General features: G+C 46.5%; 1 protein-coding gene across 1 annotated transcript; it reads right to left on the bottom strand.

The window, feature by feature from the left end:
• Nucleotides 1-2,840: 2,840 nt before the first annotated feature.
• LOC134970046 (LRRN4 C-terminal-like protein) lies at nucleotides 2,841-6,524 on the bottom strand. Its single transcript, XM_063946151.1, has 2 exons — nucleotides 6,329-6,524; nucleotides 2,841-3,914 (listed from the first exon to the last, which is right to left on the bottom strand). The coding sequence occupies exons 1-2, from the start codon at nucleotides 6,344-6,346 to the stop codon at nucleotides 2,973-2,975; spliced, it is 960 nt and encodes a 319-aa protein (XP_063802221.1). The 5' UTR covers nucleotides 6,347-6,524; the 3' UTR covers nucleotides 2,841-2,972.
• Nucleotides 6,525-21,776: the final 15,252 nt, after the last annotated feature.

The raw sequence follows: 21,776 nt of genomic DNA, 5'->3' as shown, positions 1-21,776 counted from the left end.
ATGACTCAACTATGCATGAAATCACAAGAACTGAGGTGCAGAAAAATGGCAGCAGGTGCTCTGGAGTGATGAGGCAAAATGTTAAATATTTGGCTGTAACAGAAGGCAGTTTGTTCTCCGAAAGGCTGGAGAGTACAATAATGAGTGTCTGCAGGCAACAGTGAATCATGGTGGAGGTTCCTTGCAAGTTTGGGGCAGCATTACAGCAAATGGAGCTGGGGATTTGGTCAGGATTTAAAGGTATCCTCAACGCTGAGAAATACAGGCAGGTACTTATCCATCATGCAATACCATCAGGGAGGCATCTAATTGGCTCCAAATATATTCTGCAGCAGGACAACGACCCCAAACATACAGCCAATGTCATTAAAAACTATCTTCAGTGCAAATAAGAACAAGGAGTCCTAAAAGTGATGAGATGAAAATAAACTATCAACACTTCTATTTTTGAAAGCATTCTTACTTTGCAGCATTTTGTCCACTCCTGCCTAAAACTTTTGCACAGTATTTTATATATATATATATATTGTTTTCTTCTTTTATTTCTTTTTAATGAAAGCATTTTTTTTTTTAAATGCTTTATTTTGAGAATGCTATTGTTCTGTTTTTGCCACTGGCAGATGCCTTCACATTACTTGTCAATATATTCTTCCCCATGCTAAAACTATAGACGAGAAACCACTGCTGGCGGTGTTATTATTGGAGGCAATCCATTATATGCCACTGAAAACTCTGATAATATTGGTCCCCTTTGTGACCCATATTGTGCAGTCTAGTATACAAAAGATAGGTAAACACTGTACTGGGCGCCAAATGACAATGTAAAAAACAGTGGGGTGAAAAAGCAAGAAGGTGTTCAAAATATATTGAGTGGACGTCCCTTTAAAATACTTGCAATCAGGCGTGTATATTATTCTCTGGTTTCCTCATATTCCGTCTGGCAGTCTCAACGGGAATCCAGTTTGTAGTATCATACAAAGGAAAAGAGGAATATCAGATAGTTGGAGGATAAATACCCTCAGACCAGCATGTTTTTAGTCACCAGATAGCCTCCCGGGAAATGGCGTTCTGGATTTTCCGGCAATAGCTCCTTCCACAAACAGCAAAGCAGATGTCCCCAGCTGTGCCAACGCGTTTCAGGCCTTACTAGGCCCTTTCTCAAGGCTGATGTCATCAGCCTTGAGAAAGGGCCTAGTAAGGCCTGAAACGCGTTGGCACAGCTGGGGACATCTGCTTTGCTGTTTGTGGAAGGAGCTATTGCCGGAAAATCCAGAACGCCATTTCCCGGGAGGCTATCTGGTGACTAAAAACATGCTGGTCTGAGGGTATTTATCCTCCAACTATCTGATATTCCTCTTTTCCTTTGTATGATACTACAAACTGGATTCCCGTTGAGACTGCCAGACGGAATATGAGGAAACCAGAGAATACTATACACGCCTGATTGCAAGTATTTTAAAGGGACGTCCACTCAATATATTTTGAACACCTTCTTGCTTTTTCACCCCACTGTTTTTTACATTGTCATTTGGCGCCCAGTACAGTGTTTACCTATCTTTTGTATACTATTGTTGTTTATGGGATAGAGTTACGCCCTTATCTTTTGGTTTACACTGTTAAGGCAGCCATCTCCGCGCATTGGAGAGGTGTTCCACCCAATTTCCTTGTCATATTGTGCAGTCTGTACAAGAAAGTCCCAAGTACCTTTTATAGTAGCAGAGGATGAGCAGTTGTCTGTTAAGTTAAAAGAAATATATCTGTCTACATAGTCTTCTTTACAGAAAACTATAGAGTTCTCATCTGTACTGAATACATAGTATGCATACAATGTAAATGTATACATATAAACTACAAAGATTTCAAATGGGTATAAATAAAGGCATTAATGTGCAGTTGTTTGCATCTGAGCAATTTGTATAGATATTATCAGACTTTTGTCATCTTAATAAATAGAACTTTAAACATTGCAAAGTATTAAAACTCTCAACAATATCTTGTAGGGTCAATTAGACAAATGTGTTTGAGCCAGTTAAAGGATATACAGGTTGAGTATCCCATATCCAAATATTCCGAAATACGGACTTTTTTGAGTGAGAGTGAGATAGTGAAACCTTTGTTTTTTGATGGCTCAATGTACACAAACTTTGTTTAATACACAAAGTTATTAAAAATATTGTATTAAATGACCTTCAGGCTGTGTGTATAAGGTGTATATGAAACAAAAATGAATTGTGTGAATGTACACACACTTTGTTTAATGTACAAAGTTATAAAAAATATTGGCTAAAATTACCTTCAGGCTGTGTGTATAAGGTGTATATGATACATAAATGTATTTTGTGCTTAGATGTAGGTCCCATTACCATGATATCTCATTATGGTGTGCAATTATTCCAAAATACGGAAAAATCCGATATCCAAAATACCTCTGGTCCCAAGCATTTTGGATAAGGGATACTCAACCTGTATCAATAATGTACAGTATATATTGTTTTAAAAGAGGATGTCAATATGGAGAGGGTAAAGAAAAGGGAATTAATTATCCAGGTACATTTAGAAGAGTTTTGTAACCATATTTTCAATGGACATAAACTACAGATAGTTTAGTTAAATGGCTTAGTCCAGTTTATTTCATAACAGCACAGTGTATACAGCAAATACTTGCCTACTCTCCAAACTTTGCTGGAATCCCCTGGACTACTATGAGAGCAGGACACCCTACCCTGAAATGAGTGTGGGACAGCAATGATGCTGCAATTCGCATGATCTCTATGGCAAGAATCACCCCTCTCCCCACAGTGGTCACCGATAGGAGCCCATAAACAAAACAAGGCATAATAGTAAAAAATATATATTTATTTTGAATAAATATCATAAAATATATAAATATATAGCAATCACCGGACACACCTCATTCCATACACATACTCACAATTACACCTTTTACCATACTCAGACAATCCCACTCTCTCTCACAGGTTCTCAATGCTTTCTGCCTTAAATGACATATTGGTGACCCCCATCCCTCCTCCTTCGTTAAAATTTCTGACCTTCTTTCTTTTACAAACCCAGTAAATGATGACAAAGAATCCCAAAAGACATGCAAAAATTGCCAAACCAACTCCTATTGCTAGGTAAATATATGAATCCTGCGAATCAAAGGTATAAAATATGCCACAAGGACCAAGAATACCTCCTGGGCCATCCCACCCCTCTTCTCCATCCACCAGCTGCACTTGACTTTGCCCTGCATCATTTATTGCAACCACACAAACCCTGTACGAAGTGCCTGGTAGAAGATTCGCTATTGAGAAGAAGCGATGTGACTGATTGAGCAAAGGTCCCATCTCCAATCGTTCTTCCGGCCTACCATACAGCACTCTATAGCCCGTTACTGTTGACAGTGGTGAGCACCAGTTCACGCCCATGCCAGTCTGTCCAGGAATGATCTGCTTCAAACGTGGAGAATCAGGAATAACCGAGCGTCCACTTATACCAGGGCAAAGGCATCTGCCCCCTGCCTTCTTCTGTATCTCATTACATGGGAGCTCCAGGTGCTTACAGCGATCATACGGGCAAGGCTCAGCAGGTGCATGTGGAGGATCAGTGTAAACCTCATAATAGTCATCTTCATCATCATCATCCTCCTCATTTCCATAGTTAACATTTTCCGTTACATACAATATCTGCTCATGTGTTGTCTTCTGACTTTGTGTTAGTTCATGGGATTGAGAGACAGTTCGGTGGTTGCTCTTTAGGTTTGGTGAAGATGTTCTGAGAAGGTCCCACATGCTACTCTGTGGTATAGTGCTGTTGTTGCTCTCAGACTGTGATGTGTTATTCTCAAAGGGCAAACCTGTAATGGGTACACATAGTGGAAACAGTAGCAAAAGTAGGGAGGAGAGAAGAGGTGACTAAGGAGACACAATGGACACACAAAGCAAAGATTGAAAAGATAATAAATAGAAAAGAAAATATAACCGATAAAAAGAAGAAGAAAAAACAGTTGGTTATAACACTGTACTCATAAAAGCAAATAAAAAATTATAATTTTTGCTAATATATTCTTTTTATCTTTATAATTCTTAAAGGCAACTCTACTGTAGCTTAGATAGTATATTTTTTTACATCTTACAGGGCAAATGATTAGCTTAGGAAATCTTTCACTCCTTATGAAGCAATAGTAACAGTGACACCTACTGGCTTTTTCAAGGTACAAGCAAGCATATTAAGGAGAAGATTCAACATGATCCAACATAACATAGGGGGTAATTCAGATCTGAACACAGCAGCAAATTTGTTAGCTAATGGACAAAACTATGGGGGTAATTCCAAGTTGATCGCAGCAGGAATTTAGTTAGCAATTGGGCAAAACCATGTGCACTGCAGGGGAGTCAGATTTATTTTGTTTCTGTGCAGGGTAAATACTGGCTGCTTTATTTTTACACTGTAAATTAGATTGCAGATTGAACACACCCCACCCAAATCTAATCTCTCTGCACATGTTAAATCTACCTCCCCTGCAGTGCACATGGTTTTGCCCAATTGCTAACTAAATTCCTGCTGCGATCAACTTGGAATTACCCCCATGTGCACTGCAGGTGTGGCAGATCTAACATTTGCAGAGCATTAGATTTGGGTGGGTTATGTTGTTTCTGTGCAGGGTAAATACTGGCTGCTTTATTTTGACACTGCAATTTAGATTTCAGTTTGAACACACCACACCCAAATCTAACTCTCTCTGCACATGTTATATCTGCCTCCCCTGCAGTGCACATGGTTTTGCCCAACTGCTAACAAAGTTCCTGCTGCGATCAACTCAGAATTACCCCCTAGGTGTGTACACACAGTGAGATCTTTGCTATGTCCGATTTTGATTATGCAATTTCCCTTGAACTCCCCCAGAGCTCAGATAGCACAGAGAGTACAGCTTTTGACTATCTGTGCTTGAGATTTTGTCTATGTACGATTTTGACAAAGTGCCAATTTTGACTATACTTTGCACTAGATAGTACACTAGATAGTCAAGATTGACTTGCCTGCACAGTCTATCTAGCCTTACGATACCGACCCCACGGGAGCGCGCATCGGGATCAAATCTGTATCACAAGCTGTCTAACACTGAGATATGCACTAACTTTTGTTTTCATAAGACTTTGACTATATAGTAAAAATCTTACAGATTTATCTCACCGTGTAAGGCTCATAATCAAAACTCTGCTTGGTTCTACTAGTGTAATAGACTGCTAAGGATAATTATAAATATTGTAAAGTCATTTAAAACATATGTTGCTGACAGTCTTTACTTAATAAAGGTATATATTTATTTATTAAACAGTTTATGCTTATATCATTGTTCTTCTTAGAGGAGATCAGTACCATGTGGTGGCTGTGAAGTCTATATAGGATGGTCAGGTAAAGACACTTTGCCACCAGTAACTTCAACAATTTTTCTTCACACTCCATAGAGATGCGCAATTATCACAGTGTGGTTACTGTATTAGATGGTGGCATCACTGTGATAACATCGTGCCACCTTACCATTATGTAGCATAGGCAAACACATAGCTTCCTGACTGGTAAAGACTATTGGGCTCATTTATCAATGAGTGATACATTTCACTGTGAGTGATAAATTGCACCAGCCAATCAGCCCCTAACTGCCATGGTACAGACTGTTTTAGTAAAATGACAATTCGGATCTGATTGGCAGGTGAAGTTCACAGTGAAATTTACCACTCATTGATAAATTAGCCCATATTTATCATACTTTGCTTTCATTGCCCTTATAGTATTATAAAACTGTGCCTGGCTCTCTGCGGAGCTTGCCAGAACATCAGGTTCTGCAGCAGCTGGATGTCTACATCTAGTAACTAGAACAAAGTGTCCCGGGGGCTGCTTCTGTATATTAGAAGGAACAGCAATGCTATAGCTGAAAATAACACTAATGTTTAACTTCCAACGTCAGGAAGAAGTAGTAACATGTACAGGTACACTACAAATATGTCACCCTGATCTGATTTACATTACATCAGGGATTATTTAATAACAAAGTGACAATGTTCAGTTACTATAAAGACAATCACAAAGTGAGCCTGATCTGTTACTACTGCACATTTACTCTATTAGTAAAGTCCTTGCCTGTCTAGCTGTATATACTGTAGTACCTTGGCACTGAAGTCTGTCACTATACAGTACATAATAAAACAACATTGGGCAACCAGGGACATTCTAGCTACTGTTCAGCTCTCAGCATGCTGGCCAGCCAGCAGACAGTAGAGTCATTTGTAGAATCTGAGCTATAAATTATGTCTAAACCTGATCTTACCTTGGTGTAACTGAACATGATATTCTGTAGTTTTTCTTGATATTCTTTATGGCTCTCTTCTGTGTATTTCTGTACTTTAGGTTTCTCCTCTTTATCCAGGTATGGTTGTGTCTATCTCAGGTTTATCTAAGAACTCATTTACTCTGATAACAGTGTGTGTGTGCAATGCATTGCTTCTGCAAACTCCCTGCCTTTTTATAATGTCTGTGACGTCACCTAATTCGGCCCTGAATCACCGACGGAGTATGTGGTTGTAGAGAAGGGAGAGAGACAGAAAGAGAAGTGTAAGGGGAGTCAGGAGACAGTTAGAAAAGCATTACCCAAATATTATTTCCAGATGTTTCAAAGGGTGTGGGAATCTCTCATACTAGCCTCCAGTTGTGCGCATCGGAATGTTTACAGAAGGCGTGTTGCTAAGGTTTCTTCCAAATAAGGATGTCTCATGTGATAACTCAGATCATGTTGGAGCATAGATATTTGAAGTACATTCTGAGCAATCTTTTTCACCATGTATACCTGTGTTATGTATAGAACAATTTGCACCCCATTTATTTATACCTGTGTTGGGTATGGAGCAATTTGCACCCCATGTGTATGAGTATTATGTATGGCGTAATTTTCCCCTATTTATACCTGTGTTATGTATGGAGCAAATTGCACCCCATGGGCCTGATTCCTGAGTTGACCAATTTTTTTGATACTGCAGGTGCCTGATTGTATGTACAAAAGTGTGGTATCAATTGAGAAGCACAGTATCAGAACAGTCTTGGAATAGTGCGGGACAGTGACTGGGAGATGGCCAAAGAGGCGTGTTAAAGAAGTGTCATGGGCGTGTTATAGAAGTGTGGGGGGCATGTCACTGAAGTATTTGCATACACAGGTGCTTAACTGTTCACAGTGGACGCCATAAACCCCCCATCACCTGATGAATGCTCCCTCCTGACAGTACCTGGGTCAATCAATATGTGATATTGCTCTAAAGTGGGTTCGTACCTGAAGCTCGGTCGTCTTCGTGTTCGGCCGTATCCCCTCTTCAACGATGTCGAGGCCAGCGACTATTCTTTCCGTCACCTGTCAGGCTGGGGCAGAAGAACCAGAAGAACCCCGGAAGGACAACCCAAACACAATATACTCAAGGACCACTACACATGGGGGCGGTGACAACCATTTATTGTACCGAAAATATCAGTCACCGCTATAACTCGATTCTCACTTGGAGCAATTGCATATATTAAACATCATCTCAATACCCTATCTCTTCCCCTGTCTACAACAGTAATTACAGCTTAGGTATCTCAAAGGCATGACAATAACTCGGTCAAACAATCAAATATGGTTACATGCAATAGCAATCATTCATTACGTAGTAATATCTTAGAGTAAGGGATGTTGTGACAGTAATTCTGTTGCACTTCTTGAGCTGTCCATAGGATGGCGCCGCACGCTGGGCACTAATGTTCAGTTCCTGCGCCCCAGTGGGCGTCTGCGGTCAGTGTTCCTTTAACAAAAATCCTGCACTCTCACAAAGGGAACTCCTGAGAAGACGTCGGTGGACGTAAGGTAAGTATTCAGAGAAAGGTGTGCAGAACTAACGGTCAGTACTATAACACAGCAGCAATGGTTAACGGCGCTAACCGTATTTGTATCCACGGAAAAGTAAGTCACAGGGGAGGTCGCGGCTGACCACAGTTCATCTATGTATATATAACGCCACCACTTGGAAGTGTTTACTGAGGCGCTTTGGATCAGGGGCATCCTCCCTTGTTTCCTGGCAAGCACTCGTGGCGTCAGTTCCACTGTCTGGTGGGGTATGGGTTGGAGTAGCCTGACTTGTGGACAGTAAGGCAGAGTCACTCTGGGGGCTAGAACTTCAGGGGGACCGCTGATAAGGGTACCTGTGTGTTGCTGGCTCTTGCCAGTCCGATCTGCTGCGGTTCTCCCCCCGTTCCTGCGGCCCTGGTATCTGTCGGCAATGTGGGTAGGGGTAGTTCCAGCTGTCCCCCTCGTCCCTGCTCCTGCCTCTCTACTGTGCGGCGGTTTCTCCTTCCGGGCGGCTCGCAGGCTGGTCACTTGGTGCAGCGGTAGCCGGCGGTCTCAGCTCCGACCAGCCGCTGCTCACACACAGCGGGTCCCTCTTCTCCGTCTCTCTCTAGCGGTGGTCAGGGGCAGCGTGTCTGGCAGCAGGTCTCTATATTCGCGGCAGCGGGTCCCGTCCTGCTCTCTCTCCCTGAGGTGGCTTCCTCTCTTCTCCTGCGGCCGTGCTCCTGCGCGCCGGATCACTCTCTGCCCTCCTCCTCTTCTTGGCGCGCAGCTTCCCCTCCAATCCTGACACTCCAGGTTCCCGCGCCTGGGCAGACCAGCAGTACGGTTCTCCTGGGTCCTGGTGCCCTCCATCACGGCTCTTCCCGCATGTTGTTGCTAGGCAACTAGGGCAGGGGATCTCGACACTGTCGGTGCCTATGTATCTGACAGGTCCCTGCAGGCAGCGCTGGCTGTTATGAAAACTAGTAGGGGGACAGTAGGGGTATCCCACACGTGGGTACCACAAATACACCGTACACAACAGTAAATAAAGATACAGAGACTTGTATAAGGGGAAAGTAAGGTCAGCTTTATTAATTTAAAACTAAACTATTTAAGGAGTTAACTGACTAGCATATCTATATAAACTATAATACTAAAATGAAAGAGGAAGAAAGGAAACAGGGAAAGTATGGTGGCACAGAAAGAACGGCTCCCACAGTGCAATATCGCCAACTGCATTTTCACCTCAATTTTTCACATGGGGGGGGCGACCAGCCAGCCCTATGACCCTGCTCGAGGTATCCACCTCCCACCCCAATGACACAACAACATGAGGCCCACCTGGACCGGTGGTGCCGCTGACCCCGGTAAGGTATAATCAGCCTAAGACATGTATTGGAGGGGAGAGCACCTCAAGCTCACAAAAACAGATGGCAACTGCAACCGTTCTTTCCCACCACGACAGCTGACACCAATAACAGACAACAACACATGGGAGAGAGGGTGGGTAATGTCCACCATGAAAAATGTCCCTAAAATGGATGCCTACAGCAATCTGAGGTGGACCTGAAACCCCCACCCCCTAACTATAATTCTATAGGCTAAACCGACCTCACCCCACCACACACAAAGCCTCCTACAGAAACATTAACCCTTCCTTGCCCAGAGCTAATCGTCCCCAGGCTCGGGTGTTTCGTCACCTACATGCATACAAAATGCATTCCGTCCTAATACTCAGACGGAAAATCTGCACCTGCCATAGGGTTGGTGCAAGTTTCAATTGTGCGACCAATGCTGTAGTCTAAAGACGCATCAGGTGGTATTACGGTGCATACAGACGCTCATAGTGGGCATCTCAGTCCTTCCAAATTCAGATACATGGATGTACAGCAGGGAAGGGCTTTATACTGGCATTTGCATTTAGTTGCAGATGGCCGCCAAAAGACACAAATGTGTCTGTATCCATCCAGAGGCGTGCGCAGCTAATTTTATTAGGGGTTGCACCGCAGGAGGGGCGTGTCTAGCACTATGTTACATTCTATCAGTAAAATCACATGGCTTAAGCTAAGTTCTCCCTAGTTCCTAATAATAAAGTAGATATAGGGGGTCATTCCGAGTTGATCGCTCGTTGCCGATTTTCGCAACGGAGCGATTAAGGCTAAAATGTGCATGCGCATGGTACGCAGTGCGCATGCGATAAGAATTTTAACACAAAACTTAGTAGATTTACTCACGTCCGAACAAAGAATTTTCATTGTTGAAGTGATCGGAGTGTGATTGACAGGAAGTGGGTGTTTCTGGGCGGAAACTGGCCGTTTTCTGGGAGTGTGCGGAAAAACGCAGGCATGCCAGGAAAAAACGCAGGAGTGTCTGGCCGAACGCAGGGCGTGTTTGTGACACTAAACCAGGAATGAAACGGCCTGAGCTGATCGCAATCTGTGAGTAGGTCTGGAGCTACTCAGAAACTGCTAAGAATTTTCTATTCGCAATTCAGCTAATCTTTCGTTCGCTATTCTGCTAAGCTAAGATACACTCCCAGAGGGCGGCGGCCTAGTGTGTGCAATGCTGCTAAAATCTGCTAGCGAGCGAACAACTCAGAATGACCCCCATAATACGCCCCCGAGAAATAAAATGAAACATAATGGTGCGACCGCCCACTACGGCATAACCCTGAGTCCTAGCTGCCGCTGCACTCTATCGCTGCTTACACTTCCCCAACCTATCCTTGACCCAGTGGCAGAACTAGAAAGTGGTGTGCCTAGGTGCATATGCACCCCCCACACACACCTCTTGCACCCCTAAGCACCTACACCCTAGTCTTGAGTGAGACATTCTGAAAAGTACAGGAGATTTAGGGGGCCGAACATTTGAGTTTATATAACAAAAGTAAAGTTTAAAATATACATATCTGCCATCACAGCCACATCTGCCTCTTTCTATGCCATCACACTCCTCCTCTACAGGGCGCCAGCATTTGTCATACATGTCCCCATGCTCACAAGCTACTGACAGTAGTGCCCATATTTCACATTGTACCAGACGGTATGAGACGAAATCCACATTACGCCACACAGTATGATCCAAAGTCACTTTATGCCACACGGTATGAGCTGAAATTCACATTATGCACACGGTGTGAGACGAAATTCACATTATGCCACACGGTATGAGCTGATATTCACATTATGCCACACGGTATGAGCCGAAATTCAGAGAAACAGGGGCCCATTTATAAAAAAAGATTCCGCCCAGATCGCATTCAATATGTAATACATGATAAATGGACCCTCATAGCGGGATGTTCTAAAGGGAAAATGCAATAAACCCCCATTTTGGGGGGTTTTATCGCATTTTCGTATGTACTAACACCCGACCGCTGTGTTTTTGTCGCACAGGGTATCGCTATCTTTGGATGGCGATACCCTATAGAAGCCTATGGGCTTCTTATCGCCGGCCGCCGCAACCTGCCGCCCCTCCCGCCGCAGATGCTGACCCCCCTCCCCCCCGGCATACCTTCCTCCAGGCAGCCTGGACCCGGAAGGTAATCTCCTCCTCCCCCTAGCAACGCAGCCGGAGGTCCTTCCGGCTGCAGGGGGAGGAGGAGGCGCCGGGGGCAGCCTGCAGCTGCTTCCCAGCAGGGGAGCAGGTGAAGAGCCCAGGGAGGTGACGGAGACCCCCCGCACACCACCTCACAGGTATCGCGGGGGGCCTCCGTCACCGCATTGCGATATTGATCGCATATGTTAGTACATATGCGATCAACATCGCTGCGATGGGCGGCAATGTATGTTAATACATCCCGCCCAGAGAGAGAGGAAGGGAGAGAGAGAGGAGAGAGACATTTAGGGGGGAGTTCAAATGTCGGTTGGGTATCTGTGTTTTACTATTAGATAGGAAAATAAAGACACCCAACTGTCTTTTCAAATAATTGAATATCACCCATAGGGGGGTGGATAGAGAGAGGGACAGTGGCAGAGAGAGAGAGAGGGGGAGGAAGAGAGAGGGAAAGACAGGGAGAGAAAGAGAGAGAGAGAGATATTTCATGAGAATGGAAATATGGTAAAAATACGCTGACACTTACCACACTGTCTCTGTGAACAATAGGGGTAATTCAGACTGGATCGCTGCAGTGGCAGAGATCGCAGTCTGAATTACTGTGTGGAGTCCGCACCTCGGGAGCCCAGTGAGATGCTATCAGCAGAGGCGGGGCAGGAGGGGGGGTGTCAATGGGGGGCAGAGCTACGCAGGAAGAGAGCTACTTGCCAGGTACAGAAGCATCAGGCCTGACATGCGTGGCGCTCTAGCCCTGTGCAGGACGTACCCGCGAATGTCAGAGTAAATGATCGTTGATGTGCTACATTTAGCACATCTACGATCAATTACACACACACACACACACACACACACACACTGCCACAAACCTTACCTTCTCCTTCCTGGCCGGGCTTCATGGGATGGCTGTTGTTGTTACAGCTCCACCTGGCCCAGCAAGAGAAGGCAGGGCTGCACAGTGCACACAGATCGCAAGTTGGGGGCGTGGCCTAATCGTGGGCCCCCGTGACCACGCCCACTCATAGAAACCCCCTTGAAATCAGCAGCAACTGACTGGCCGGGGCAGGGAGAGGAGGCGCACAGGACCTCAGGCAGTGCAGAGAGCAGCAAGCTGGGCTCACGGCAATCACCACTCCACAGTGCTACAGCAGGCGTGGCGTGTGGGGGTGCCGCACATTAGGGGGTGTCTGTGCGCACCAGGCACCCCTCGTGCGCACGCCTATGTATTCATCTCTGAATCAGACCCCATGTGTAGGTGTTATGTACTATTCATTCTAGTGCGCTGTCTGTGAAACCGGCACTTCGCTCCCGAAAAGTGCCACTGGAGGAAGGGGTGTGGTCTCGTGACGCCCCCTGTAAGTCACTTTTGGGGGAGTGCCCAGCGCTTACAAAGATGCTGGGCTGACCCCAAGCTCTCCCTCAACAGTTAATAGATGCTGTGCCCATGAGCATGGCATCTATTCACTGGCGGTGACAATAAACTGCAAGTTTTCCAACCCATGGGACACTGCAGCCCACAGCAGGGGGCAGATTGTTTCAGCAGGGCGCCTTTCCTCTATATAATATCACACATCAGCGTGTGCTGGGAGCGGTGTTATTACTCCTCATATATCACTGTACAGTTCCCTCTACTGTAAATAATAAAAATAACTGCAATTCCAGTGTGTGCTTAGAACTGAACTAAATTAATGCCACCTCCCTATACCATCCCTGCCAGTCAGTGGCATAACTAGAAATTTTTCTCCCCCAAGCCAAAACATTCTCTGGCAATCCCGCTTCCCACCCCACCCCCATAATTGCCACTAGGAAACTAATGAAAGGGGGGGGCATGGCCTTGCTGAAATGGGTGTGGCTTTGCATAAAGGGGCGTGGCATTGCAGGAAAGGACTACCTTATACCCCAGTTTTGCAACCTGCACGCCCAGACATTGGCCACCACAGCGATGTCTTCCCAGGAGGCGGGACTTGAGAAGCGCGGGACCGGACCACCGGACTGCAACGCAGGCCGCAGCTCACTTTACACTGAGGCCTGCCCTGAGCTGACATCCTGCGGAACAGAGTGGAGTGGCGTGCACTTACCAAAACGGCAGCAATGTCTTCCTTCCTGACGGAGGGAGTTGCAGGAGGACCCTGCAGGGCCTGCACTAAAAGCCTCTGAGTCCGTCCGTCTGGATGGTCCGTCTCTCCTCCTCACTTGGTCTCCGTGACCGTGAGTCTGTGCCGCTTGCCATGTGCCGGGGGCGTACCCACCTTCCCTCAGTCACACACAAATAGATTAAGCCGCCCGCCACTCACCAGAAGCTCCTCCCTCACCTCAGTCTAATTGGCTGGCAAATCTATCTGTCAGCCACGCTGCCAGGCCAAGCTTGTCACTCAAACTCTCCGGAGTGGCGGCGCCCCACGCCACGGCGGGGTCTGCGGGGGCAGTAGTTACGCCAATGCTGCCAGTCTCACTTAACAGTCTGTTTTCTTATTCTGGTTTTCAATGCTCCAAGTCTCTTTGGTGCCCTCCTTAAAAAAAAAAAATTTTTTTAATAGATATATAGTATACTGTTTTTACATGTACCTACCTATATGGTAGTTTCTCTGCAAAGTGAATCTCTGAGGAAATTGTCCTCCCTTGGCAGACCGTGTCTTCAGACGGTATTCACTATTCATGTAAGAGATCACATGATTGAAAGATGCCTGTGTTTGTATGAATATAACCAATGTCATCATCATACAACAGATGTTCATCCAGACTTGTGCCCTGTGTCCCCCCCCCATCCTTCTGCCCCTTGTGCCACTCCAGAGCCCTGTTTCTTTCCTGCCACATGCCCTGTGTCCGCTCCAGTCCACTGTGTCACTCCAACCACATGCCCCTTATTATTACTACATTTTTTTAAATTAGGCGCCGCAAGTGTTCTGCAGCGCTGTACATATGGCACACATTAGAACAATACAGGGTATCTCATCTCCTCCACTCCTTGCCACGCTCAGACCCACCGTCACCAGATGCAATCTCTTGACCCTGCTATCCTGTCCTCCCTTGACACTCTCCTTTCTCCTCTATCCACCATGGCCTGGCCCAAACAGGCGACCTCCTACTATAACTCCACTCTCACCACCGCACTCAAGTCTGTTGCCCATATCTCCTCTGTCCCACTCCACAATTTAATTACAGCTCTCTCCTACTCAACGTCTGTCTATACCCAAATCTCCTCTCGCTCGTTACTGTTTATCTCTTCCAATGGCTGCCCATCCCTAGTAGTATGCCGGCTACTCCTTTGCTTCCTTACATCTCTGCTGTATTGTGTACTGAGAATTTTGGTGCTAATTGTTACCTGTGTCTGTTTTACTTTCTCGGTTACTGTAATGTTACGTTTTCATTGCCCTGTATATTTCTAATGTGTGCCTTACGTACGGCACTGCAAAACATTTGTGGCGCCTTATAAATAAAATTTAACAATAATAATAAGGGGCATGTGGCAGGATAGACACAGGGGCATGTGTCTGAAGTCACACAGTGGACTGGAGGAAACACAGGGCATGTGGCTGGAAAGACACAGGGGTCTGGAGTAACACAAGGGACAGAACGATAGACCATTAACCATACCTCCCAACTGTCCCGATTTTCACGGGACAGTCCCGTTTTTTGGGGACTGGCCCGCTGTCCCACCCACGGGCCGCAGTGTCCCGCGGTGGGGGGGGGGCAGTTGGGAGGCTCCGTCTCTCGCTGCTCTGCTTAGCAGAGCAGTGGTGAATAGACGCTGTGCGCATGCGCACAGCATCTATTCAGTGCAGACAGAGGGAGAGGAGGCATGCCAGCGGCTCACAGAGCGCTGGGCATGCCCCCTCAGTGACGAAAATGGGGCGTGGCTTGCGATCGCGGGTCCTCCCACGAAGCCACGCCCCCTTTTCCATAGACCACACCCCTTTTCGGGGGCGCACACGGCTTCGCCGCGCGTGTGTCCCTCTTCAGGTAGGGTAAAAGTTGGGAGGTATGCATTAACCTCTCTAACACTGTCCTTGCCTGGTTTACCTCTTACCTCACTAACTGCTCCTTCTCTGTGGCTGCCTCTGGCTCCAACACCCCCTCTTCCATACTCCCTGTCTGTGTTCTCCAGGGTTCTGCCCTAGGCCCCATTCTGCAGGTTTCAGAGGAGGAGAGGATGATTCACAGTGTCAAAGGCATCAGACAGGTCCAGGAGGATGAGCAGAGAGAAGTGACCCCTGGATCTGACCAAAAGCAGGTAATTGGTGACTTTGACAAGGGCAGTTTCAGTTGAGTGGAATGGGCGAAAGCCAGATTGAAGAGGATCAAGGATGGAGTTGTCAGAGAGGTAGCTGCTGAGTGGGCTATGGGTGTCATTCCGAGTTGTTCGCTCGCTGCCGTTTTTAGCAGAAATCCGATCAGGCTAAAATCCGGCAGTTCTGCGCATGCGTATGGGCCGCAGGGCGCACACGCTAAGTACTTTCACACAAAACTATGCAATTTTACAAAGGGCCGAGCGATGCTTTTCAGTCGCTCTGCTGATCGGTGAGTGATTGACAGGAAGTGGGAGTTTCTGGGTGGCAACTGAGCGTTTCCAGGGAGTGTGCTAAAAAACGCTAGCGTGCCAGACGAAAACGCAGGAGTGGCTGGGGAAACGGGGGAGTGGCTGGCCGAACGCAGGGCGTGTTTGTAACGTCAAACCAGGAACCAAACAGTCTGCAGTGATCGAAATCTAGGAGTAGGTCTGGAGCTACTCAGAAACTGCAGGGAAATATTTAATAGCAGAACTGCTATTAAATATAGCAGTTCGTTAGCAATTCTGCTAAGCTATGATACACTCCCAGAGGGCGGCGGCCTAGCGTTTGCAATGCTGCTAAAAGCGTGCGAACAACTCGGAATGAGGGCCATTATACCAGCTGTTTAAGTAGTTTGAAAGTGTACAGGAGAAGACAGATGGGGTGGTACCTAGCAGGTGAAGAAGGGTCAAGGTTGGATTTTATAAGAATAGGTAAGCCAAGAGCATGTTAGAATGGTGAGGGAAAGATGCTGATAGAGAGTGATAGGCTGCAAAGATGAGCAAGGTGGGAGCAGGCGGTGTGGGGGAGAGTGAGCCACCCACAATGCCGACACTCCCGCCCTGAGGATACAGCTAGCCAGGGGTGTATCTACCCATTGGCCAGGATGGCACTCGCCAGGGGCGCCAGGCAAGGAGGGGGCACCACCTGGCGAGTGACACCCGCTGCCAAAGGATAGAAAAGCAGTACTGTCAGACTGTACCTGGTAAGAGTCTGTTACTGCTGGAGCAGCGCCGGTGTCCGGCAGCACCACACTTGTAATCAGACTCAAAATAAACTACAGTTCCCAGCAGCCCTTGTTGCTGGGAGCTCCCGGCAGCAAGGGCTGCTGGGAACTGTAGTTTATTTTGAGTCTGATTACAAGTGCGATGCTGCCGGACACTAGTCTGATCACTAGTGCAGTGCGGTGCTGCCGGACACCGGCGCCGCAACGGCAGTAACAGACTCTCACCAGGTACACAGTAATTGTTATATAGCACAGTGCTACAGATCTATTAGTTGTTGAAGATAATAAAATAGTGGCAGTGTTTGGGAGAAGGGACTGTAGCACCTGGAAAACTACATGATTTTCATGCATGTTAGATGTAAGTAAGTAATAAGTAAGCGAAAACTTTAACTTGTTGAGTGTAATAAAGAAAATACATATCTTACCTATTTCAAGGCCAGGTTCAAGGAAATGCATATCAGTTCAGTGGCGCACCCAGGGGGGGGGGGTTTCCGAGTACCCAGAAACCCCCCTCCACTAAAAAAAAAAATTTTTTTTTTTTTTTTTTTTTTTTAGCTGCATGAGTGTTATTAATGATTGTCTAGCGTCCTCTGCAGCCTGCTGTCTTCCTGGTGGCACTCGTAAGTGCAATAAAAGTTTACTTTATTTTAATTATAGTACATATATATCCATGTGCATACATATATACACATGTATATACATACAAACACACACACACACACACACACACACACACACACACACACACACACACACACACACACAATATATATATATACATGTGTATATATATATGTGTACTGTATGTGTGTGTACATATATATATGTATGCATGTTTAATATGCTATGTATATGTGTATATGTATGTGTGTGTGTATGTATATATATATATATATATGTGTAGATATATGTATATACTTATATATATATATGTATATATATATACACACACACAGACACACTAGTTTTACGGACCCAGCATATACTGGGTCACCAGTCCCCACCCCCGTGATTGGCTCCGCCCAGTTCTGGAAACCCCCCCATGCAAATCCTGCGTTTGCCACTGCAGTTAATTGTATTCTTGATAATTTTATCTTGGAAGTGATGGCACCCTGATGTTTCTTCTGACAGGAAGCACTTCTACCATCCATCTAATGGTGTTTGGTTAATGGCTGGGTCCATTTGAGGCTCATCTCACAGCATCTCATTAGCATTTCATTTGGGGTGCAGTTAAGATGCCGGCGTTTGACATCCCGGCGGTCGGAAAGCTGACGCCAGCATCCCCAAACTGCTCGGAATGCTGATGCTGACATCCCAACATAGATAGCGATGCAGAATGCCAAAATCCGGATCAAGTTGGTGCCAAAGTCGCTACTGGCAAGCCGCGCGGGAGGGTTAGGGTTAGGCTGCAGGGATGGAGATTAGGAAGGGTGGGTTAGGGTTAGGCACCACTGAAGATGCTGGGGGTGGGCGGGTTAGGGTCAGGCTGTGGGAAAGGTAGGTTAGGGGGGAGGGACGGTGTAACGTGAATACGAGACACTACTGTGCGGGGTAATGTAATGGGCAGTACGGATGGTGTAATGGTTAGCATTACTGCCTCACAGCACTGAGGTCATGGGTTCAATTCCCACCATGGCTCTAACTGTGTGGAGTTTGTATATTCTCCCCGTACTTGCGTGGTTTTCCTCCGGGTACTTCGGTTTCCTCCCACAATCCTAAAATATACTGGCAGGTTAATTGGCACCCAACAAAATTAACCCTACGGTGAATGTGTCTGTGTGTGTACATGTGGTCGGGAATATCGATTGTAAGCTCCACTGGGGCAGCGACTGATGTGAATGGCCAATTCTCTGTAAAGTGCTGCGGAAATATGTGTGCGCTATATAAATAACTGGTAATAAATAATAAAATAGGACTTTAATACCTATCGGTAAATCCTTTTCTCCGACGTCCTAGTGGATGCTGGGAACTCCGTAAGGACCATGGGGAATAGCGGCTCCGCAGGAGACTGGGCACATCTAAAGAAAGCTTTAGGATCACCTGGTGTGCACTGGCTCCTCCCCCTATGACCCTCCTCCAAGCCTCAGTTAGATTTCTGTGCCCGACGAGAAGGGTGCACACTAGGGGCTCTCCTGAGCTCTCTGTGAAAGATAATATTTCAGGGGTACAAATTGGAATTCGAGACGTATTCCCCTCGCCGTTTCCAAAAGTCTGTTTTACCGACGTCTCCCGCTGACAGGGAGGCAGTTTTGGAAGCCATTCACAAGCTGTATTCCCAGCAGGTGATAATCAAGGTACCCCTCCTGCAACAGGGAACGGGGTATTATTCCACACTATTGTGGTACCGAAGCCAGACGGCTCGGTGAGACCGATTTTAAACTCTAAAATCAAAAATCTTTGAACACTTGCATACAAAGGTTCAAATTCAAAATTGAGTCACTCAGAGCAGTGATTGCAAACCTGGAAGAAGGGGACTACATGATGTCTCGGGACATCAAGGATGCTTACCTTCATGTCAAAATTTACCCTTCTCACCAAGGGTATTTCAGGTTATGGTACAGAACTGTATCAGTTCGGACGCTGCCGTAGGGATGGTCCACGGCACCCCGGGTCTTTACTGAAGTAATGACCGAAATGATAATATTCCTTTGAAGGAAGGGAATTTTAGTTATCCTTTACTTGGACGATTCCCTGATAAGGGTAAGATCCAGGGAACAGTTGGAGATCGGTGTAGCACTATATCAGGTAGTGTTGTGGCAGCACGATTGGATTTTCAATATTCCAAATTCGCAGCTGGTTCCGACGACTTGTCTTCTGTTCCTAGGGATGATTCTGGACATAGTCCAGAAAGAAGGTGCTTCTCCCGGAGGAGAAAGCCAGGGAGTTATCCGAGCTAGTCAGGAACCTCCTAAAACCGAACCAAGTCCCAGTGCATCAATGCACAAGGGTTCTGGGTAAAAATGGTGGCTTCCTACGAAGCAATCCCATTCGGCAGATTCCACGCACAGTGGAACCTACTGGACAAATGGTCCGGGTCGCATCTTCAGATGCTTCAGCGGATAACCCTGTCACCAGGGACAAGGGTATCCCTCCTGTGGTGGTTGCAGAGTGCTCATCTTCTAGAGGGCCGCAGATTCGGCATTCGGGACTGGGTCCTGGTGGCCACGGATGCCAGCCTGCGAGGCTGGGGAGCAGTCACACAGGGAAGGAATTTCCAGAGCTTAGGGTCTAGCCTGGAGACATCTCTTCTTATAAACATTCTGGAACTAAGGGCCATTTACAATGCCCTAAGTCAAGCGAAACCCCTGCTTCAGGGTCAGGCGGTATTGATCCAATCGGACAACATCACGTCAGTCGCCCACGTAAACAGACAGGGTGGCACGAGAAGCAGGAAGGCAATGGCAGAGGCTGCAAGGATTTTCGCTGGGCGGAAAATCATGTGATAGCACTGTCAGCAGTGTTCATTCCGGGAGTGGACAACTGGGAAGCAGTCTTCCTCAGCAGACACGACCTTCACCCGGGAGAGTGGAGACTTCACTCAGAAGTCTTCCACCTGATTGTAAACCGTTGGGAAAAACCAAAGGTGGACATAATGGCGTCCCGTCTAAACAAAAAACTAGACAGATATTGCACCAGGTCAAGGGACCCTCAGGCAATAGTGGTGGACGCTCTGGTAACGCCGTGGGTGTACCAGTCAGTGTATGTGTTCCCTCCTCTGCCTCTCATACCAAAAGTACTGAGAATCATAAGAAGGAGAGGAGTAAGAACTATACTCGTGGTTCCGGATTGGCCAAGAAGGACTTGGTATCTGGAACTTCAAGAGATGCTCACGGACGAACCGTGGCCTCTATCTCTAAGAAAGGACCTGCTCCAGCAGGGGCCTTGTCTGTTCGAAGACTTACCGCGGCTGCGTTGGACGGCATGGCGGTTGAACGCCGGATCCTGAAGGAAAAAGGCATTCCGGATGAAGTCATCCCTACCCTGGTCAAGGCCAGGAAGGACGTAACCGCAAAACATTTTCACCGCATTTGGCGAAAATTTGTTGCGTGGGGTGAGGCCAAGAAGGCCCCTACAGAGGAATTTCAACTGGGTCGTTTCCTCCATTTCCTGCAAACAGGACTGTCTATGGGCCAAAAATTGGGGTCCATTAAGGTTCAAATTTCGGCCCTGTCGATTTTCTTCCAAAAAAGAACTGGCTTCAGTGCCTGAAGTTCAGACATTTGTAAAAGGGGTACTGCATATACAGCCTCCTTTTGTGCCTCCAGTGGCACCTTGGGATCTCAATGTTGTGTTGAGTTTCCTAAAGTCACATTGGTTTGAACCACTCACCACTGTGGACTTAAAATATCTCACATGAAAGTGACGAGTTAGCCCTGGCTTCAGCCAGGCGTGTGTCAGAATTGGCGGCTTTATCATATAAAAGCCCTTACTTAATATTTCATTCTGACAGGGCAGAATTGAGGACTTGTCCTCATTTTCTACCTAAGGTGGTTTCTGCATTTCACAGGAACCAACCTATTGTGGTACCTGCGGCTACTAAGGACTTGGAGGATTCCAAGTTGCTTGACGTGGTCAGGGCCCTGAAAATATATGTTTCCAGGACGGCTGGAGTCAGAAAATCTGACTCGCTGTTTATCCTGTATACACCCAACAAGCTGGGTGCTCCTGCTTCTAAGCAGACGATTGCTCGTTGGATTTGTAGTACAATTCAGCTTGCACATTCTGTGGCAGGCCTGCCACAGCCAAAAAATCTGTAAATGCCCACTCCACAAGGAAGGTGGGATCATCTTGGGCAGCTGCCCGAGGGGTCTCGGCTTTACAACTTTGCCGAGCAGTTACTTGGTCAGGAGCAAATACGTTTGTAAAATTCTACAAATTTGATACCCTGGCTGAGGAGGACCTGGAGTTCTCTCATTCGGTGCTGCAGAGTCATCCGCACTCTCCCGCCCGTTTGGGAGCTTTGGTATAATCCCCATGGTCCTTACGGAGTTCCCAGCATCCACTAGGACGTCGGAGAAAATAAGAATTTACTTACCGATAATTCTATTTCTCGTAGTCCGTAGTGGATGCTGGGCGCCCATCCCAAGTGCGGATTGTC

Source organism: Pseudophryne corroboree, chromosome 11 (genome assembly GCF_028390025.1).
Source record: "Pseudophryne corroboree isolate aPseCor3 chromosome 11, aPseCor3.hap2, whole genome shotgun sequence".
Lineage (NCBI taxonomy): Eukaryota > Metazoa > Chordata > Amphibia > Anura > Myobatrachidae > Pseudophryne > Pseudophryne corroboree.
The sequence above is the reverse complement of the archived record's forward strand: the minus strand, read 5'-3'. Positions and strand labels throughout refer to the sequence as shown.